Source organism: Dendrobates tinctorius, unplaced genomic scaffold, assembly GCF_039654945.1.
Source record: "Dendrobates tinctorius isolate UK_male_01 unplaced genomic scaffold, ASM3965494v1 ptg000046l, whole genome shotgun sequence".
Taxonomy (NCBI): domain Eukaryota; kingdom Metazoa; phylum Chordata; class Amphibia; order Anura; family Dendrobatidae; genus Dendrobates; species Dendrobates tinctorius.
The window spans coordinates 60,209,620-60,227,626 of NW_027361714.1; the positions used below are offsets into that span (position 1 = coordinate 60,209,620).

The 18,007-nt window shown below is 43.4% G+C and overlaps 1 protein-coding gene across 1 annotated transcript in view; it reads right to left on the bottom strand.

Moving 5' to 3' along the window:
• SLC35F1 (solute carrier family 35 member F1) overlaps positions 1–18,007 on the bottom strand; it is a 677,622-nt gene that overhangs the window by 145,464 nt on the left and 514,151 nt on the right. The window contains exon 3 of the mRNA XM_073575938.1: positions 7,763–7,890. Coding sequence (XP_073432039.1) covers positions 7,763–7,890 — 128 coding nt within the window. The remainder of the gene's footprint in view (positions 1–7,762; positions 7,891–18,007) is intronic.

Sequence of the window (18,007 nt, forward strand, 5' to 3'; positions counted from 1 at the left end):
GACAGGTAGGACATTTATGCAAACCTATTCCCAGTACTTTTGGACTACCAAAAATTTTTACCATATGCATTTGTATAATGTATGTCCTGGCTGCTGCATTAACTCACATTAGCCATCCTTGCATTAATTCTAAACACTCCATCCATATCAGCCCTCACTCCTCTCCTGTCCTATGTATAGCACTCATGCTCTTTTCACGTTGCTAAACTGCACAGATCCATTCAGTCCCACATCCAACACAAGAGACGGTCTCATAAATCACTTAACCATCTGCTTACTCTTTCTATCCTCCTTCCCCTAGTCGCAGGAGATATCGCTCCCAACCTTGGCCCCCATGTTATGGCAGGTCAAACTCCCCAACTGCTACACTAAGAAACCCCTCTAATCTTATTAATATTCCCTGCATGCCTTATGTCTCTTTCAATTGTGCCCTTTGGAATTCAGCAGAGCAGGTGGAGGCATTGGTCTGCTCCTATCGCCCAAATGTACCTTTCAGGTTATCCCTCAAGTACCCTCACTTGTCTTCCATTCTTTTGAGGTCCACGCTGTCAGACTCTACATCCCCTTCTCCATGCAAGTGGCAGTGGTGTATCTTCCTCCCGGCCCCTCCCATCAGTTCTTGGATCACTTTGCAACCTGGCTTCCACATTTTCTCTCCTGTGACATCCCCACCCTTATTTTGGGAGACTTCAACATTCCCATTGCTTTTCCCCTCTCCCCATCTGTTACTCACCTTTTATCTCTAACCTCCTCCTTCAGCCTTTTGCAGCTTACTAACTCTCCTGCGCATGAAGACGGAAACTCCCTCGACTTGGTCTTCTCTCGGCTTTGCTCAGTGGATGATTTCACAAACTCCCCTCTCCCGCTCTCTGACCACAACCTTCTTTCATTCTCTATCAAGAATTACCATCCCGCTCAGGTCACCCCTACTTTCCACACTTATAGAGACATAGAGGCCATTAACATCCAGAAACTTATGAAGAACTTGCAGTCATCATTGACCCCAATTTCCTCCCTCTCATGTCCTGATTCTGCACTGAAGCATTACAACGAAACCCTGCAAAGTGCCCTGGATGAAACTGCTCCTCCTATACATAGAACAATACGGCACACACAGCGACAACCGTGGCACATGCTGCAAACACGTTTCCTGCAGCGGTGCTCCAGGTGCGCCGAACATCTGTGGAGAAAATCCAATCTACCCGAAGATTTCATCCATTATAAGTTTATGCTTAAAACATATAACACTGCCCTTCACCTCTCCAAACAAACCTATTTCAACACCATCATCACCTCACTATCCAATAACCTGAAACATCTCTTTGAGACTTTTCATTCCCTACTCAACCCAAGAGTGCAGGCCCCAACCAAAGAAAAAATTGACCATATCCGACAGGAAATTTTCTCTCAATCCCCTCTTACCATGCACTGTCCTCCCTCCTCCACTGCATCTGGCTCACGCTCTGATTTTGAACCAGTCACAGAAGAAGTAATCAGGCTCCTTGCATCTTCTTGCCCGACTACTTGCACCAGTGACCCCATTCCGTCACATCTCCTCCAGTCCCTTTCCCCTGCTGTCACCACTCACCTAACCCAAATATTCAACCTCTCTCTCTCCTTCAGGAACTTTCCCTCCTCATTTAAGCATATATCATACATCGATTACTTAAAAAAATCCCTCGACCAAAATGTGCCGCTAACTATAGACCTGTCTCTAATCTTCCTTTCACCTCTAAACTTCTAGAATACCTGGTCCACTCCCGTCTTATCCGCTATCTCTCAGATAACTCTCTTCTTGACCCGCTACAATCCAGTTTCCGCTCTTTACACTCTACTGAAACCGCCCTTACTAAAATGTCTAATGATCTACTATCAGCTAAATCTAATGGTCACTACTCCCTGATAATTCTCATCTCTCTGCAGCATTCAACACTGTGGATCATCAGCTCCTCCTCTCTATGCTGTGCTCCATCGGCCTCAAAGACACCGTTCTCTCCTGGCTCTCCTCCTATCTCTCTGACCGCTCTTTCACTGTATCTTTTGCTGGCTCCTCCTCTCATCTTCCACTTACTGTTGAGGTTCCTCAAGGATCGGTTCTAGGCCCATGTCTCTTCTCTGTATACTGCCCCTATTGGTCAATCAGTAGATTTGGTTTCCAGTACCATCTCTATGCTGATGACACCCAATTCTACACTTCTCCTGACATCAGGCCTGCCTTTTTAGAAAACACCAGTGATTGTCTTACCGCTGTCTCAAACATCATGTCCTCCCTCTATCTGAATCTGAACCTGTGAAAAACTGAACTCCTTGTGTTTCCTCCCTCTACTAACTTACCTATGCCCAACATTGCCATTTCCGTGTGTGGTTCCCCAGCAACATGCCCACTGTCATGGGGTCATACTTGATTCCGAGCTTTCATTTTCCCACCACATCCAATCACTGGCTCGCTCTTGTTATATGCACCTCAAAAACATTTCTAGAATTCGACCCTTTCTTACTTTCGACTCTGCAAAAGCTCCCACTGTTTCTCTTATTCATTCTCGTCTGGACTATTGTAACTCTCTACTAAATCAGTCTTCCTCTTACCAAACTCTCCCCTCTCAAATCTGTCTTGAATGCTGCAGCCAGGATCATAGATCATATTTCTCACCAATCGTTACACCGATGCCTCTACCTTGTGCCAGTCATTACACTGGTTACCCATCCACTCCAGAAACCAGTACAATCTTATTCCTTCACCCACAAAGCACTCCATGGCTCAGCACCAACCTACATCTCCTCCCTTGTCTCAGTCTACCACCCTACCTGTGCCCTCCGTTCTGCTGATGACCTGAGGTTAACATCCTCAGTAATTAGGACCTACCACTCCCGTATCCAAGACTTTTCACATGCTGAGCCAATTCTTTGGAATGCACTACCCAGGTTATTACGATTAATCCCCAATCCACAAAGTTTTCTGTGTGCCCTAAAAACGCATTTGTTCAGACTGGCCTACCGTCTCAATGCATTAACCTAACTACCCCTGTGTTGCCCATTCAAAATGTTTACCATAACCAGGTTCCTTGCATCATGTTCTCACATGCTTTATGCATTTAATAGCCCTCTGTGTCAGTATTGTAACATACTTAGGCTGATAACCGGTTCATGGAGCATTCCATGAACACCCGATTCTTACACTTTAGCTGGTCCGAATCTATCTGTAAGCATGCGCGAAGCTGTCTGTAAGCATGTGCGAGATTTGCAGAGAGCTGACGATGCTGCCGTCTCTTGCAAATCATTAGATTTGAGATTCAGAGAGGGACGACTAGTCTGGGGAAGCTAGTGTTCCATCGACTAGTCATAGGGCTAATTAGCTTTAAAAAATGGAGTTTCTACAGCCTTTTTTTAAACATGGGTTTAGGTGACTAACAGTATGTGCAGTATGTTGTGCAGCCTTCAGAAGGTTCTTAAAGTAGCAATCGGAGCAAGCTCCAAAGGCTGCTGTTTAACCACTCAGTGGCATTGAATCATGGTAAACTTTTCAGTTCTGGCCCCCCTCTCACCCACACGGCATGATGCCAATTGAGTGCCATGGCAGCCTACTAAGGGCCTCTGCCATGGTCAGGGCTGTTTTGGTAGGGAATTTAGCAATAAAGATACAAATGCCAGTGGGTTGGAGGGCGTGAGGGATATGGCAGGTTTCCTTTAAACATTGGAATTATCTAATTCACAACATTTTCAAAAGATTATCTGTCTCTTCAGCAGTGATACTTAAATTTGTCCCAAAATGAAAGCCTCATGCAAATGAAACAGCTGAACGTTCATGTCACAAATTAATAGAAAAATTCCACAAAGTTTGTCAGCTCCTTCTTGATGGATGATGTTGACTGACTTGTTTATTATTCTTTTAAGGGGGTAGTGATTGCCGCCATCATGGCATTGCACTGCTTTTAACAGTGAAAGGTCTGTTTTTACCTATTGTAGATCAAAGTTGGTTCCTACCTGCATTCAGTATTTTCTACAGGTTGTACAGGGAAGGGCATAACTACAATAGGTGCAGGGGTTGCAATTGCACCCGGACCCTGGAGACTGGGAGGCCCCAAAAGTCCCTTTTCCCTATTTAAAACGTATATAAAAAAATTGATATAAAAGATTTGCAATAATTTTGCATTAGGGCCCATGAGGGTGCCCATAACCAAGTTATACCACTGTGTACAGGTATAATAATGTTTAATCTCTTGACATGTGACCACACATTGGGGTTTGTATATGGAGCTGTACAGAACTGCTGTTGTAAAGCCTTCAGCAACTTCTAACAGTAGCAATCGGAGCTAGCTCCAAAGTGTCATGCTGCAGCTATGCAAGTAGCTGCAAGCTCTTCTAGTTGGCAGTAAAGTGGAAGGAGAACAGCATGTCTGCAAGAGCAGAACTGCAGCGCTGCAGTAAGGCTACCACCAGGTGACAGCAGAATAGCCAAACAAGCCAAGTCAAAACCTAGACCGTAATGCAGTACAAAGGGAAAAAACAAGTACAGAGTCAGAGGAGCACCAGAGGGTCAAAACCAGTCCAAAGCAGCATTACCAGAAGCAAGAGGCAAAGTCAGGTCAAAGCCAAGGCCGAGTCAAACACCGGGAAATCCAAAAACAAGGGGAAACACAAAGACGGAATGGGCAGGGAAGAATGAACAGACACGGGCTAAGTCAGAAAGCGCAGCAGGACAAATCAGGGTACTACCAGTGTCAGAAACTCACGCCGTAGGCAGAAAATATAACTAACATCACCTGTAGGATGCAGCAGGAAGAAATAGCAGACCTGAACCCAAAACGAGGCCAGGCAGAGTTAACCATTGCCAAGATCAGACCGGGAAAGGGCAGACAGGGCTCAAAACCCAGACTGAATCATGACACAAAGGCTGTTGTTTAACCATTTAGCGGCATTGAATCAATGCAGATATTTCTGTTCTGGTCTCCCTCTTCCCTACACGGCATGATCGCAGGATGCCTATTGGTTACTATGGCAACCGACAGCCTACTAGGGCCCCTGCCATTGCCATCTGGTACTCCTATGGAGCAAAACCACAGGTCGCAGGATTGAGTCCCCTAGGGTGGAGCAAATAAACAAGTAAAAATAAATTTATAATGGTGGCATTAAACCAATAACTATAACAAAAACTATTTGAGTTGGTATCACCATAATCTTACTGATCTGAAGAATAATGTTGCCTTGTCATTTTAACCACACCCAAAAAGCTGTAAAAATGAAATTAACAACCTTGGACTGAATAGCTTTTTTTGACCATGTCACCTTACTTTGAATTTTTTTCGCTTTTTCAGTATACTCTCTGGTAAAATGAAAGGTGTCATTTAAAACTACATCTTGTCCCACAAAAACGTTATCCTCACACGGTTATATCAGCTAAAAAATAAAAAAAAGCTATAGCTTTTGGAAGAAAGAGAGCAAAAAACAGAAGTGCAAAAATAAAAAGTGTCTCCAAAGCGAAATGGTTAATGTGATGACCCATTCCATGGCAGGTGGGTGCTAACACGATGTGATCAGATTGTTCGTTTAGATCCTCACGTAAAATAAATAGTAACCTATTAATGTATTATAGAATAAAATAATATACGGTATTACAAGTTCAAAAATGCTTTTTACGCTTTGTGTTAGTTTTTATGTAAAATAAATATGCTGCTTGTGTCCAGGAAGATTCTTGATATAAACATAAACATTTCTTAAGGTTAACAAACATATACAAGCATTTGAATTCCTAATTAGAAGCATCCAAAAGATGCACCATATATACTGTAAGTACCTAGATAAAAACTGTCATGGAGCTATATTGCAATGGGTTTTGACTTTAGAATTTATGGATACATTGTTTCTAGATTAAAGAGACTACTCCAAGTGAAATGAAAGCTGTGCTGTTCCTGTCCACCATGCAGTGGTCATCTGATACTCCATTTTTAACCCGAGCATAAATTCTGTCAAGGACCTTCTCTACACTTATTTATGAAAAGTAAGATGCGTCAAGCTAAATATTTGAGACGTAAGATAGATTGTTATAACTGTGGTACCTCCTTATTGGCCACAACATTTAGAGACCAATTTGTGTGTGGGAGTTTTGAGTTGTATTTATCCATTTCCTGGAGTTACACACAAGATAATGCACTTTAGGTAGTAGAATTGTTATGGTTGTTTAAATATTTTAATAAAAATGAAGTTTTATGGATTTATCCCTTTTTCAGTGATTTTAACAAAAAATGTACTTTTATGGATTTATCCCTTTTTTCAGTGAGCCCAAGCTAAATATGTCACAGTTATGATGCAATGTACACCCAAAACTCTATCTTTCAGAACTAGCACTATATTCATTATGTGATTTAGACACTTTCTGCACCTTGTCTGACAAGTGTGTCTTACTGGAATGAGCATTGCTGTCATGAATGTGTCACGGCAACCTGGGAGATCAGGAAGTAGAAGATCACTACGTATTGTTAATCAAAAACCTTTCATTTAGCCTGTGTATTTGGATCCCATATTAAATGGTGCTTGAATAGGTTAACGACCATTTCTATGCTGGTCACAAACATACAGCTCCATTTCAGCTGCCTCTGTTCTGGTCCTTATCTCTTCTAAAAAAAACCTTGCCAGACCCTCTCTGTCCTGCCGGTGAAAGCTCTGGTTCCTTGCTCTTAGGAAATGCTGTGCTGAATAGGAGTTGGTGGTTACTAGTTGAGGTTAATCTTCCTGTGCTGTGTGCTAAAACAAACTACTGTAGTTGAAGTTTGTAGTTGGATTTGTAGTGTTCTGTAGTTTGCTGTTGTATGTATGTGCTTATCCTCTGTTCCCTTTACCCATTTAGTTTATTCCTCCCTGTCCATGATAGAGGTTTTCTGTTATCCCTGTTTTGGCTTTGTGTCTGGTTTATCTTTCATTTCTGTCCAATGCCTCATGGGGAGAGGAGGGGACAGATTAGGGTTTTTACAGAAGCATAGTAAGGTCAGAAGGGCCTGTCACACTAAGCGATATCGCTAGCAATATCCCTGTAACATCACTGGTTTTTGTGACGTAGCAGCGATATTGCTAGCGATATCGCTGTGTCTGATACTTACCTCCGACCGGCTCCCACGCTGATTATCGCTGATCGCGCGAGAACAGCCTGGGCCGTTTCTCGTAGTCAGCTTCCTGCTGGGCTTCCTGTGGCGCCGACGAGCAACGCGTGGACGCAGGCGGGAGGATGTCAGGATCGCCTCGTCTGACAGGTAAGTAGCGACCCCCGACCCCTGCGATGTCACTGGTGAGATCTGCCTGTGTTTGAACTCACTAGCGACCACTTAGCGATGCACCAGCAATCCTAAGTGCGTCATATCGCTGGTCGGGATCGCTGGTGCATCGCTAAGTGTGACAGTACCTAGAGACTCGAGCCTTTCCACCTTCAAGAGTACCCCTGGGACAGGGACAGTCAGAGCCTCAGCTCCAAGGACAGTTTGAGGCCCCTCTTCCTCAGTGAAGACCATCACAGCATGACAATTGCGTAATTGAATGGACTTTGCATAAAGAAGCACTCCCATCAAAGTTTTATCCTCTTAATATGTAGCTTTCATTTTTTTCAGAAACTAATTTAATCTTTTCAGTCAAATTAATAATATCCCCAAAATGCTATTTCACTCTAATCTACTCCACAATAAGCACCAATTCATATTCTTCATGCAAATGAATACAAACTACCAACGCGTAAGTTAACACAATTTAAAAGAGACAAGGTAAATGCCAAATGACTTACCTGTATGCTAATAAATGTGGTATACTGGTGTGCTTTTACCACTAAATATGTGGCTTCTATGTCTATTATGCCCAAGAACATGTACTTCCACCATCTTCTTTTCAAAATTGCCAATAAGTTTTCTTCCCCTAAAATTGAACACAAAAATACAGATAATTCAATAATGTTTACAAATTCCAAAGGAAATCTCATTATTTTTACACATAATAAAGCATACATTTTAGTGGACTAATCTTACTTCTGATGCATTTTTTCCTCTCTACCCTTACAATTCAGGATCACTAGGTGAATAGAAAGCTATTTATAATGGATGCTGAAGCGCCAGCATATGAGATGAGACATTTTACTGTAAATTGATAGAAGTTGTTCCAGTATATGTCTGCTTTCAGTGTGTGAAGAATACTAGTGCCATCAAGACTGGTAAATCTTAATGGCAATTCATTTCACAATGGAACATCTGTAATTCAAGCATTTCTGCATTTCAATGGAAATCTGAATTGTAAAAAATTACAATAAAGGTGAATTTTATCTCTAGGGAATATAAAATACATCCTGTGCTTCATTATACACTTTCTCAATATATTCTCTCATTAATGAAATGCTGAAAGGTCACAATTTTCATGTTGCGACCTCCCAATTCTTTGTAGCCTATCTTCCAGCATGACAAATCCTAACTTAAAAAAGATAAAAGATATTGGCTTTAGACAGATATACATAAGTTATATAGTATTACCTCTGTCCTATTTGGCATAGTCTGTTGCACACTTATACAATTTTGTAAGATCTTTGTTGTTTTCTGACTATTTATTATGAAGAGTAATGTGATGAAATATTTGGACCAATATTTTTAGCCAGATATGGTAAAACTATTAGTCACATTTTAGCATTATTGCTTTGCAGCAATTGAGGACTTGTTGAATTTACTGCATTGTTGCATTTACTATATTAAAGTCATTAAAAATAGAATTGGCACATTTCAATTAACACATTATGGGTTAAAGAGGTTGTTGCATCTTTATTGATGAACGCATCGCTAGCTGCTTATCGCGGAGCTGCGCACTCCTGCAGATTGGTGAACTACACCAGTATCATGGTTGCACTGATTCTCCGAACTGTGCGTGATTGGCTGTTCACACCAGTGGCATGGATGTACTGCTCTGGCTTCTGCAGCATCCGAGGAACGCAGGGGCACATCAGAGATATGTTTGCAAGTTGTATAGTAAACAGTTCAGAAGTGATAACTCTTTGCCTAGGAAACCGTCCAACTGTAATAGCCTTTAGGTGGCTGGCAACCTTGGCAACAAGCAGTTAATTATGAGAATAAAAATCCCTGTATTCTTGATAGCTTTTATTAAAAGGTACATCACAGAGTTGCTTGACTTTACAAGCACTTTGCAATTTCACCAATTTAAAAAGAACCTGTCAGTACGATTTTGAAAGGTTAAGTAAAGACATGGCTGTAATGGTGCTGTAATACTGATTACATTGATATTTTTGGTGAAAAAATGCTTTTTGTTGTTCTTCTTTAATCACTGTTTGACGTTTTCTGCTAATTAGATTTCAGTGCACTGGGGCTGGACTCTCTATTGGGTCTTCTCCTCCCTGTCTGTGATTCATTGACCCCTCCACCTGCCTCCATTCTGTGATTCCCGGCCCCTCCATTTGCCTTCAGCCTTTGAATGACCTGTCTCTGTTTGAGATCTCAGCAGTGACCTGTCATTCACAGACCGGAGGCAGGCGGAGGGTCTGGGGAAACTCAGACAAGGAGGAGAAGACCCAGTGCACAGTCTGGCCCCCATGCATCGAAATCTATTAGCAGGAAACTTCATATGGTGATTAAAGAAGAACCACAAAACGGATTTATTCACCAAAGGTATCAATGTAATCAGTATTACAGTGCCATCACAGCCATATCTTTACTTTACATTACAAAATCATACTGGTTCCCATTAAGGAATTGAAACCTTTTAATATATGGTAATTAGTTAAAGGATACTGAATTCTAAAATTCTGAACATATATGACATCTATGGATTTACAATTCTGAGCTCAAATCCCCCAGCATAATCCGCTTGTTCAGTTTCTATGTATAGTCGGCTGGGTGGTTTATATATGTGGCGCCCCTGAGGGTTCAATCGCCATAGAGGTACTGCACCTCCTCCTGAGGTGTGGTACCCCACCATCCAGGTAAGGTGGAGACACCTGACCACACTCCAACACCTGCACCCCACACCACAAAGTAGTGTAGCAAAGCACCTTCGGTGGCTCCCTGCTTGGAGTGTAGCATAGCACCCCTTGGTGGCTCCCTGCTTGGAACACGAAACGTGCTGGGAGGTGGGTGGAGCTGAGTTTACATAAAAGAGCGGGAAGAGTTGAGTCAGTCGTTCAGTCATTCAGTGAGTGAGTGAGGATGTAGAAGGACAGAGAGAGAGACAGAGAAGATCCCCGGGAGAGGGATGGAAGAAGGAAGTGCTGCAGCAGGCCACAGTGATCTGGGTCTGCTGGCACAAAAAAGAGACAGAGAAAGGAAGCTTGATTCTCCATTGGGAAGGATTAGTACGGAATGTAAGGAGAATAGGAGGACTAAGGATCGGGGTTGGAAGAGAGAACCCTTCCCAAGTTCACAGCGCAAGGCCGGGGTCCGGTCCCCGAGGTTGTACGGATACTAATGGTCCTGCAGCAGACACCGGAGGAATAGAAGTTGTCACCACTTTATTGCCACACAAGACTTGGGGGCACAACAGCAACGATAGTGAGCCGGGACTAGGTAGTAAGGAGTCCCCGAAGCAGGCTACAGCTGTCTGCCATACAAGTAGAGTTCATAGGAACATCTGACAGGAGGAACTCCAGTGTAACTCAGTACTAGGAGTACTTCATTCAAAGGCGCTATAAGAGGAGATGCTCAGAAAAGGCACATATGTTGGCGGAGTGTTGGAAAGGAGTACTTCATCTTGACTGGAGGTTGGCTGAGCTCCTGACCCGGAGGACATGGCATGGATGCGGGCACCTGTTCCTGCAACAGACTGTGTGTAAAGCTTTGGAACTACATGCCCTGGTGTCCTCCACTTATTCCTGCGCCAACCCGCCCAACACTGCTACATCCCTTGTGCCCGACACTACACCATCTAAGTGTCACTTCACCTACTCTGCCCTGGGACTACAGCCCTGCCTGTGGAGGGCTATAACATCATTGCTGCACCACACCATCTGTCCCAGAGGATCTGTCTGCAGCATCGGCTTACATCTTCATTGCCGAACACCACAGGTGGCGTCACGAATCATTCATAAACTTTCCCCTGTTTACAATGGGCGCCCAGGGCCATGGGCCGGGTCCCAGCTGCCGTGACATCTCCCATTGAAGCTCATCGGGCCCGGTACAGAGTACCCCACAGCCCTGGGAGGGCGACCCATATACACCAAGCATTATACAATAAACTAAGTTTAATTACTGAAAACTGACCTACTATAAAACTATCACAGTAGGTGGGATGCATGTCTGCTAGCAAACTGGTTCCAGCAGTGTCCAGCAGGATTCTAAATACAGACTGTAACAATGGACTAGTCGAAAAAAAAAGAGATGATATGTACAAGGTTCTGTTTTTATTCCCTGCTTAATGCTGAGGCATTCCAAACAGATGTAACATTATATTGGTTTGTATAAGCAGTTAAAAGGGGAAATAACTATTGACTTACAAAACTGACAAATCTGTCTAATATCTGGCAGTAGTATTTGTTAGGGCTTTCATGGTAATCCATCACTGCTCCCATAATGCTATCATTGCTGCACGTTGGAGCAGGGGTGTAACTATAATAGGTGCAGGGGTTGTAATCGCCCCAGAGCCTACAAGTCACCACAAACTTCAAGTTACGCCACTGTGTTGGCGTATTGTGTATCACTACTACCTGACATTGCCCAAGATCACTGCAAATGCAGGATCGACTGTACTAGACAAAGAATTTCTGAGGTTTGAACTAGCCAGCTGAAATAAAGGGAAATCCATGCAGATATATGACACTGAACTTCTCCCTTCAAATTGTAATAGTTTTTCTATAATTTATATTTTCTCATTATTTTACATATTTGTGCTGCTGGAATATTCACTCATTGTCAGATGGCAGAAATACCCTGAGACAATATGTGCTGGCACCTTCTGTTGTGCCTTTTGACTGCAGTCATGTAGAAGTGCTACAAGACCTCCGGCATACCCGTTTTCTGCAATTCTTTCTTCCATCTCATTGACCATTGGCCTGTTCTCAATTCAGAACTTAACCAGACTGACAACATCATCTGCAGAAGTCACAATGCATGACTTTCTAACTTTCTTGAGTCAACCAGATTGATCTTGGTCCCAAATATAATGAAAAGTTATGATTGTAAATTAGGCGCAGTGAGACATGATAACTTATTTCAGTAATTTTTAATCATAGTAATGTTTAGTGGGAACTGTCAGCTGCAGGGTTATCCTCCAGGTACTGAGGAGCAAGCAACAAAAATCAGGATGCAAATCCTCCAGGAAGACATAACGTTTAACATTAATAACCGCGAACAACAGAAAAAAATATTTTCAAAATAAAATGCTCTGTTTCCTCTCTCCAGAGAGCGGTTCTAATGAGAAATTGCTTCTAATTGATTGTTCCCACTCATTGTAATTGTTGGCACTTAAGTATTCTGGATTATCAGGGGCTAGCTGTCTAAAACAATTGGATTGTGGAAAGCATTAACCAAAGAATATTTATTATACAAGAAGATTGTGAAGAAGAACCCAAATGAACTGTTCTTTGATCACAATGTAAAAGAATTGATCCAAGTTTCTGATGACTCTTTCTTGACTATGAAGAACATAGGGGCCAAGTGTTAGCTGTCCCTATATGTGGAGCACCCTATATATACACATATTCTATAATATGGGAGTCTCATACAGAAAACTTTATAGTATAATGTAAAAATGTATTAGCAACCACAAGTACTGCCATATTGAGTGAGTTCACAGGAAAAGATGGGAGGCATTTGTGGCGCCCCTGAGGCTTAGTTGCCACAGAGGTACTGCACCTTCTCCTAAGGTGTAGTGCCCCACCATCCAGGTAAGGTGGGAACTCCTTGCCACACTCCAACACCTGCATCCCACACACAGGATAGTTCAGCAGGGCCACATTGCAGCTTTAGGCTGGGGGTAGCAGAGCACCCTTCGTGGAACCCTGCTTCGTAACACGAGATGTGCTGGGAGGTGGGTGGAGTTAGTATAAAAAGAAGGGGAAAGATAGATTTACAGGTCAGTCTGACAGGGGTCAGTCTGGGGTGAGTCCCAGAGGAGAGGAGATAAAGAGATCACTCAGATAGGAGTGAGGGTCCCTGGAAGAAGGGATGGAGGAAGGAGTGCTGCAGATGCCTCAGTGACCTGAGCCAGCTGGCACAGGAAAGGAAAGAGAAGGAGAGACGAAGAACTGTAACCTGCATTTCCATAAGAGAGAAAAAGACAAGCACGGAACGCAGAGGAGAGAGAACAGAGAGGAGGAGTGGGTTGGATAGGAACCCTGCCTATAGGTTCTCAGTGCAAGGCCGGGGCCCGGTCCCCGAGGTTGTATGGACACTTATGGTTCTGCAGCAGACACTGGTGGAGTAGTTGGCTGTAAATGCACTACTCTCATCTAAGACTTGGGACACAACAGCAAACTGATAGAGAGCCGGGATTCAGGAGAAGGGAGTCCCCGAAGCAGGCTACAGCTGTCTGTCATACAAGTGAGAGTTGTTAGGAACATCTGACAGGAGGAACTTCAGAGAACTACAGTACTGGAGCTCTTCATACTAAAAGGCGCAATAGAGGAGTCGTTCAGGAAGGCACATGTTGGCGGGGTGCTGGCGGGGAGAGTCCTATCTTGTCTGGAGGTTGGCTGGGCCTCTGCCCCGGAGGACACGGTACCGAAGCAGGCACCAGTGTGCACTACGAACTGTGAGTAAAGCTTTGAAACTGCAAGCTCTGGTGTCCTCCATTCATTCCCGCATCAGCACCGCTTCATTTGGGTATCAACATCTACATCATCCTGTGCCCTACTTCTCCAACACACCTTTACACTGCCCTGGGGCTACAGCTCTACTTGTGGGGAGCTACACCATCTAAGCTGCAACACACCATCAGCCCCAGAGGATCTGCAAGCAGCATTGGCTTACCATCTTACTTGCCAAAGACCACGGGTGGCGTCACGAACTTTACATTACAAACAAACATCACCGCCATTGATATTAGGCGTCCAGGGCCACGGACCGGGTCACCGCTGCTGTGACACCACATCATCCCCCTGACACCGGCCCGGTACCAAGTACCCCACAGCCCTGGGTGAAGCCAGCGGGGGCGACCCACATTAACTCAGACATCTGATGTCTTTTGTTAGCGTGGGTGGTCGGGAGCCGGAATCTCCAGGAGTGGACCCTCTGGACCGTGGCACCAAGGGGCCCCGGGCGAGCTGCCATGTGGAACTGACCCCTATACAGGGACCGTTAGGAGCAGGCCCAGGGGTTCAAGTACCACGGTAGTCGGTACCGAGAGGGGCGTCTCAGAATGGACTGGAGTAGGAGTGCGGGACTGAAGTGTAGACTGTAAGGCTGGAATATGGAGAGATAGCTGGAGCGGAACACAGGAGACAGGACTGAAGTAGGACTGTAGGAGTATGGATAACTGGATGGAGCAGGAACACCTGGAGGCAGGACTGGAGTAGGATGAACAGGAACGCTGGTGCAGGACTGGAGTAGGATGGAACTGGAACACAGGAACAGGACTGGAGTAGGATGGAACAGGAACGCTGGTGCAGGACTGGAGTAGGATGGAACTGGAACACAGGAACAGGACTGGAGTAGGATGCAACAGGAAGGCAGGAACAGGACTGGAGTAGGATGGAATGGAACACAGGAACAGGGCCGGAGTAGGAAGGAACAGGAACACTGAAGCAGGACCGGAGTATAATGGAAGTGGAACACAGGAACAGGACTGCGAGGCTGCTGCAGGAAACACCGCGGAAGGAACCAAGAGGCTGCAGAGAGCACAGGAGGAAGCAGGGCCCAGTGTGCAAGGATACACAACAATCAGGCGCCTCCCTCAGGGGGAAGATGCCTGATATGGCCCCGTCTGGTCTGCCATTGGTCTGAAGGTTCTTCTGGGTCAGGGCACAGCCGGGGCACAAGAAGCAGAAGGGAGGAGCGGCCGCGGCCTATGGCGCATGCGCATTGCATGCAGGGATGGCGTCGGCCGCGAGCCCGTCAGAGGTGACCGCTGCGGCCACCGGGCGGGGAGAGGCTGCGGCGTGGGAGCAGAGACTGGCTGTGGCGTGGGAGCGGAGGCCGGGTGAGTGTGATGTAGCGGTGTAACAACTTTAGAATGCAAGGCATAGAGAAGATACTTGTGTATCTAAGCGATTCTTATTGTTTAAAGAGTTTTTCCAGAACTAAAATATTGTTCAGCATCTGAGCAGTGGGGATCAGACTGTCACAACCTCTGCTAATTAGCTTGCTGAGCACACCCCATCCATTGTTTACCATTCTTTGTAATGGACCAAACTGCAGCTTATCCCCATTTACATTAAAAGGACAGATCTGTAATACAAACTACAGCCACTTTGGAATGTGTCACTCTAGACCTGGTGGACAACTATGTGGATGCATAAGTAAAGTAGCCACTAATGAGCAGTGAGTGTGCTCGGATAAAACATTATCCGAGCACACTCGAGTGCTAATAGAGTATCTTCAGTGTGCTCGAATACTACATTTGAGTCCCTGTGGCTGCATGTCTCGTGGCTGTTCGACAGCGGAAACACATCCAGGAATTGGTTGTTTGTTACATAATCCCTGCATGTGTTGTGGCTTTCGAACAGCCGCAAGACATTCTGCCACGGAGTCTTGAACATAGTTTACGAGAATGCAAAGGATACTCTAGCATAGATCATTGTGGTTTGTCCTGATGAAGAGATATGATCACCTTGAAACGAGGTGACAAATAAAACCTCTGGTCTCCTGTTGTATTTTGGATCCTTGGTAGTGTGGGTTTCTTATCCACTAAAATCTCCTAGTAAGAATATTCTATTTGCACATGAGCACAACTTATCCGAGCACATTTGCTCATCACTAGTAGCCTCTTAATCAGGTGATCAATGGGAACTTGGACTCTGACCTCCATAAAAAGATATTTATGGGCTATCCTACATACAATAAGGATAAATCATTAAAATAATGAATTTCTTTAAGCTCATTTTTAGAAGTATTCACCAATACAGTATAGAACAAATCTGTTTATTTGGGACATGCCATAGTTTCTCTTCTTATACAGGACAGTTTTCACAGAATCCATGTAAAACCAGATGCACATGGTGTGCACCATATTTGGGATCTGTGTAATACATTCTATGAGCTAAACCATGTGCATAATGCATAATTGACTGTCTTTAGTTATTTTAGTTATACTTAAGTAAAGTATAAGGATTGGCTCTTGGAGAGGAAAAGTTAGTGTATGTACGACTGCTAGCTTTGGATCACAAATGACCAAAATGCAGCACTGATCCCCAAGGCAAAATTTGATATATGTGTGTATGTTACAAAAGCTAAATAGATCAACACAACCCAAAGATAACAAAGAGGTCTCCATCTACGGCTTTCAGTAGCACACTGTGTCCGTACAATACGAGAAAGAAAATTAAAAAAAATCTACTTTGGCATCTGAAACCTAAACATTTATATGAAAGACAGGCTAATATGCTGAGTGACTACGGGACATTTCCACTAGACTTTCTTATGCCAGAATTGCCAGATGGCCATTGCAGATCTGGATTTCATATATTTCCATTTTATGATATGAACTCTTAATCCATTTCTGTGAACATTAGCTGTAAGGATCTCAAACAACCTTGTATTAAACCTTTGAAATGTTTAATGATTAAGGATTCCTGGAGTAAAAACTCATCTAGTTAAAAGACAAAATGGTAATGTGTGTCAAGTACATTGGTCTTCATACAGAGCCATAGGGCATGTGGACAGGGGTTGTCTTCATGAATGAAGCCATTTAAAGAGTTTCTTTTCACAAATATTTTTTCAATCTAATTAACATCTCTCCCGGACTGGCATGACTGTACCCAGCTACTTGTCAACTATTGGGGGCACAGTGCCAATTATGCTACCAGAAGAATATTTAAGTAATGTATGACATCCTAATTACAAAAAGGGTGTTAAGAAGCACTTCCCTAGCTGCATGTCTCAACTTACTTAGATCTTCAGCCCAAAACAAAATTGCCACTTAACGATGGACAGAAAAGGGGCAGCAATGTTTGGGATGACTTAAGGAACACTTTCTCTTCCTGTTATATCAACTTGTAGTAATTGGTTTCAATAACTGCCATTCCTTGATTGAATTATCTTGATAGCATTATGAAGGGAATCTGTTTTATGTCATCAGCAGCAAATCATTTCGTACTTTAGCACTTTATTTGTTGATTGAGGCCAAATCTATTGAAATAATAATAGGTATACTCAATGCAGCATATCTGTTTGCATTTAATTGCCAGCCACTTATTCTGCTTCAAATAGCTGGAATTTGGGAAAGTTTGGGGCAACATAGACTATTTTTCACCAATAGCAAAAAGTTCAAGAATTTGGCACATCCATCTGGGAGTAATAAAAAAAATTGGTCTTTTATTTGTCTCAACTGAACATATTCATTTTCCTTTTAACCCTTTTACCCCCAAGGGTGGTTTGCACGTTCATGACCGGGCCAATTTTTACAATTCTGACCACTGTCCCTTTATGAGGTAATAACTCTGAACTGCTTCCATGGATCCCACTGATTCTGACACTGTTTTCTGGTGACATATTGTACTTCATGTTAGTTGTAAAATTTCATTCAAATAACTTGCGTTTATTTGTGAAAAAAATGGAAATTTGGCAAAAATTTGGAAAATTTCGCAATTTTCCAACTTTGAATTTTTATGCCCTTAAATCACAGAGATATGGCACACAAAAAACTTAATAAGCAACATTTCACATATGTTTACTTTACATCAGCACAATTTTGGAACCAAAATTTTTTTTGTTAGGAAGTTATAAGGGTTAAAAGTTGACCAGCGATTTCTCATTTTTGCAACACCATTTTATTTTTACGGACCACATCACATTTGAAGTCACTTTGAGGGGTCTATATGATAGAAAATACCCAAAAGTGACACCATTCTAAAAACTGCACCCCTCAAGGTGCTCTAAACCACATTCAAGAA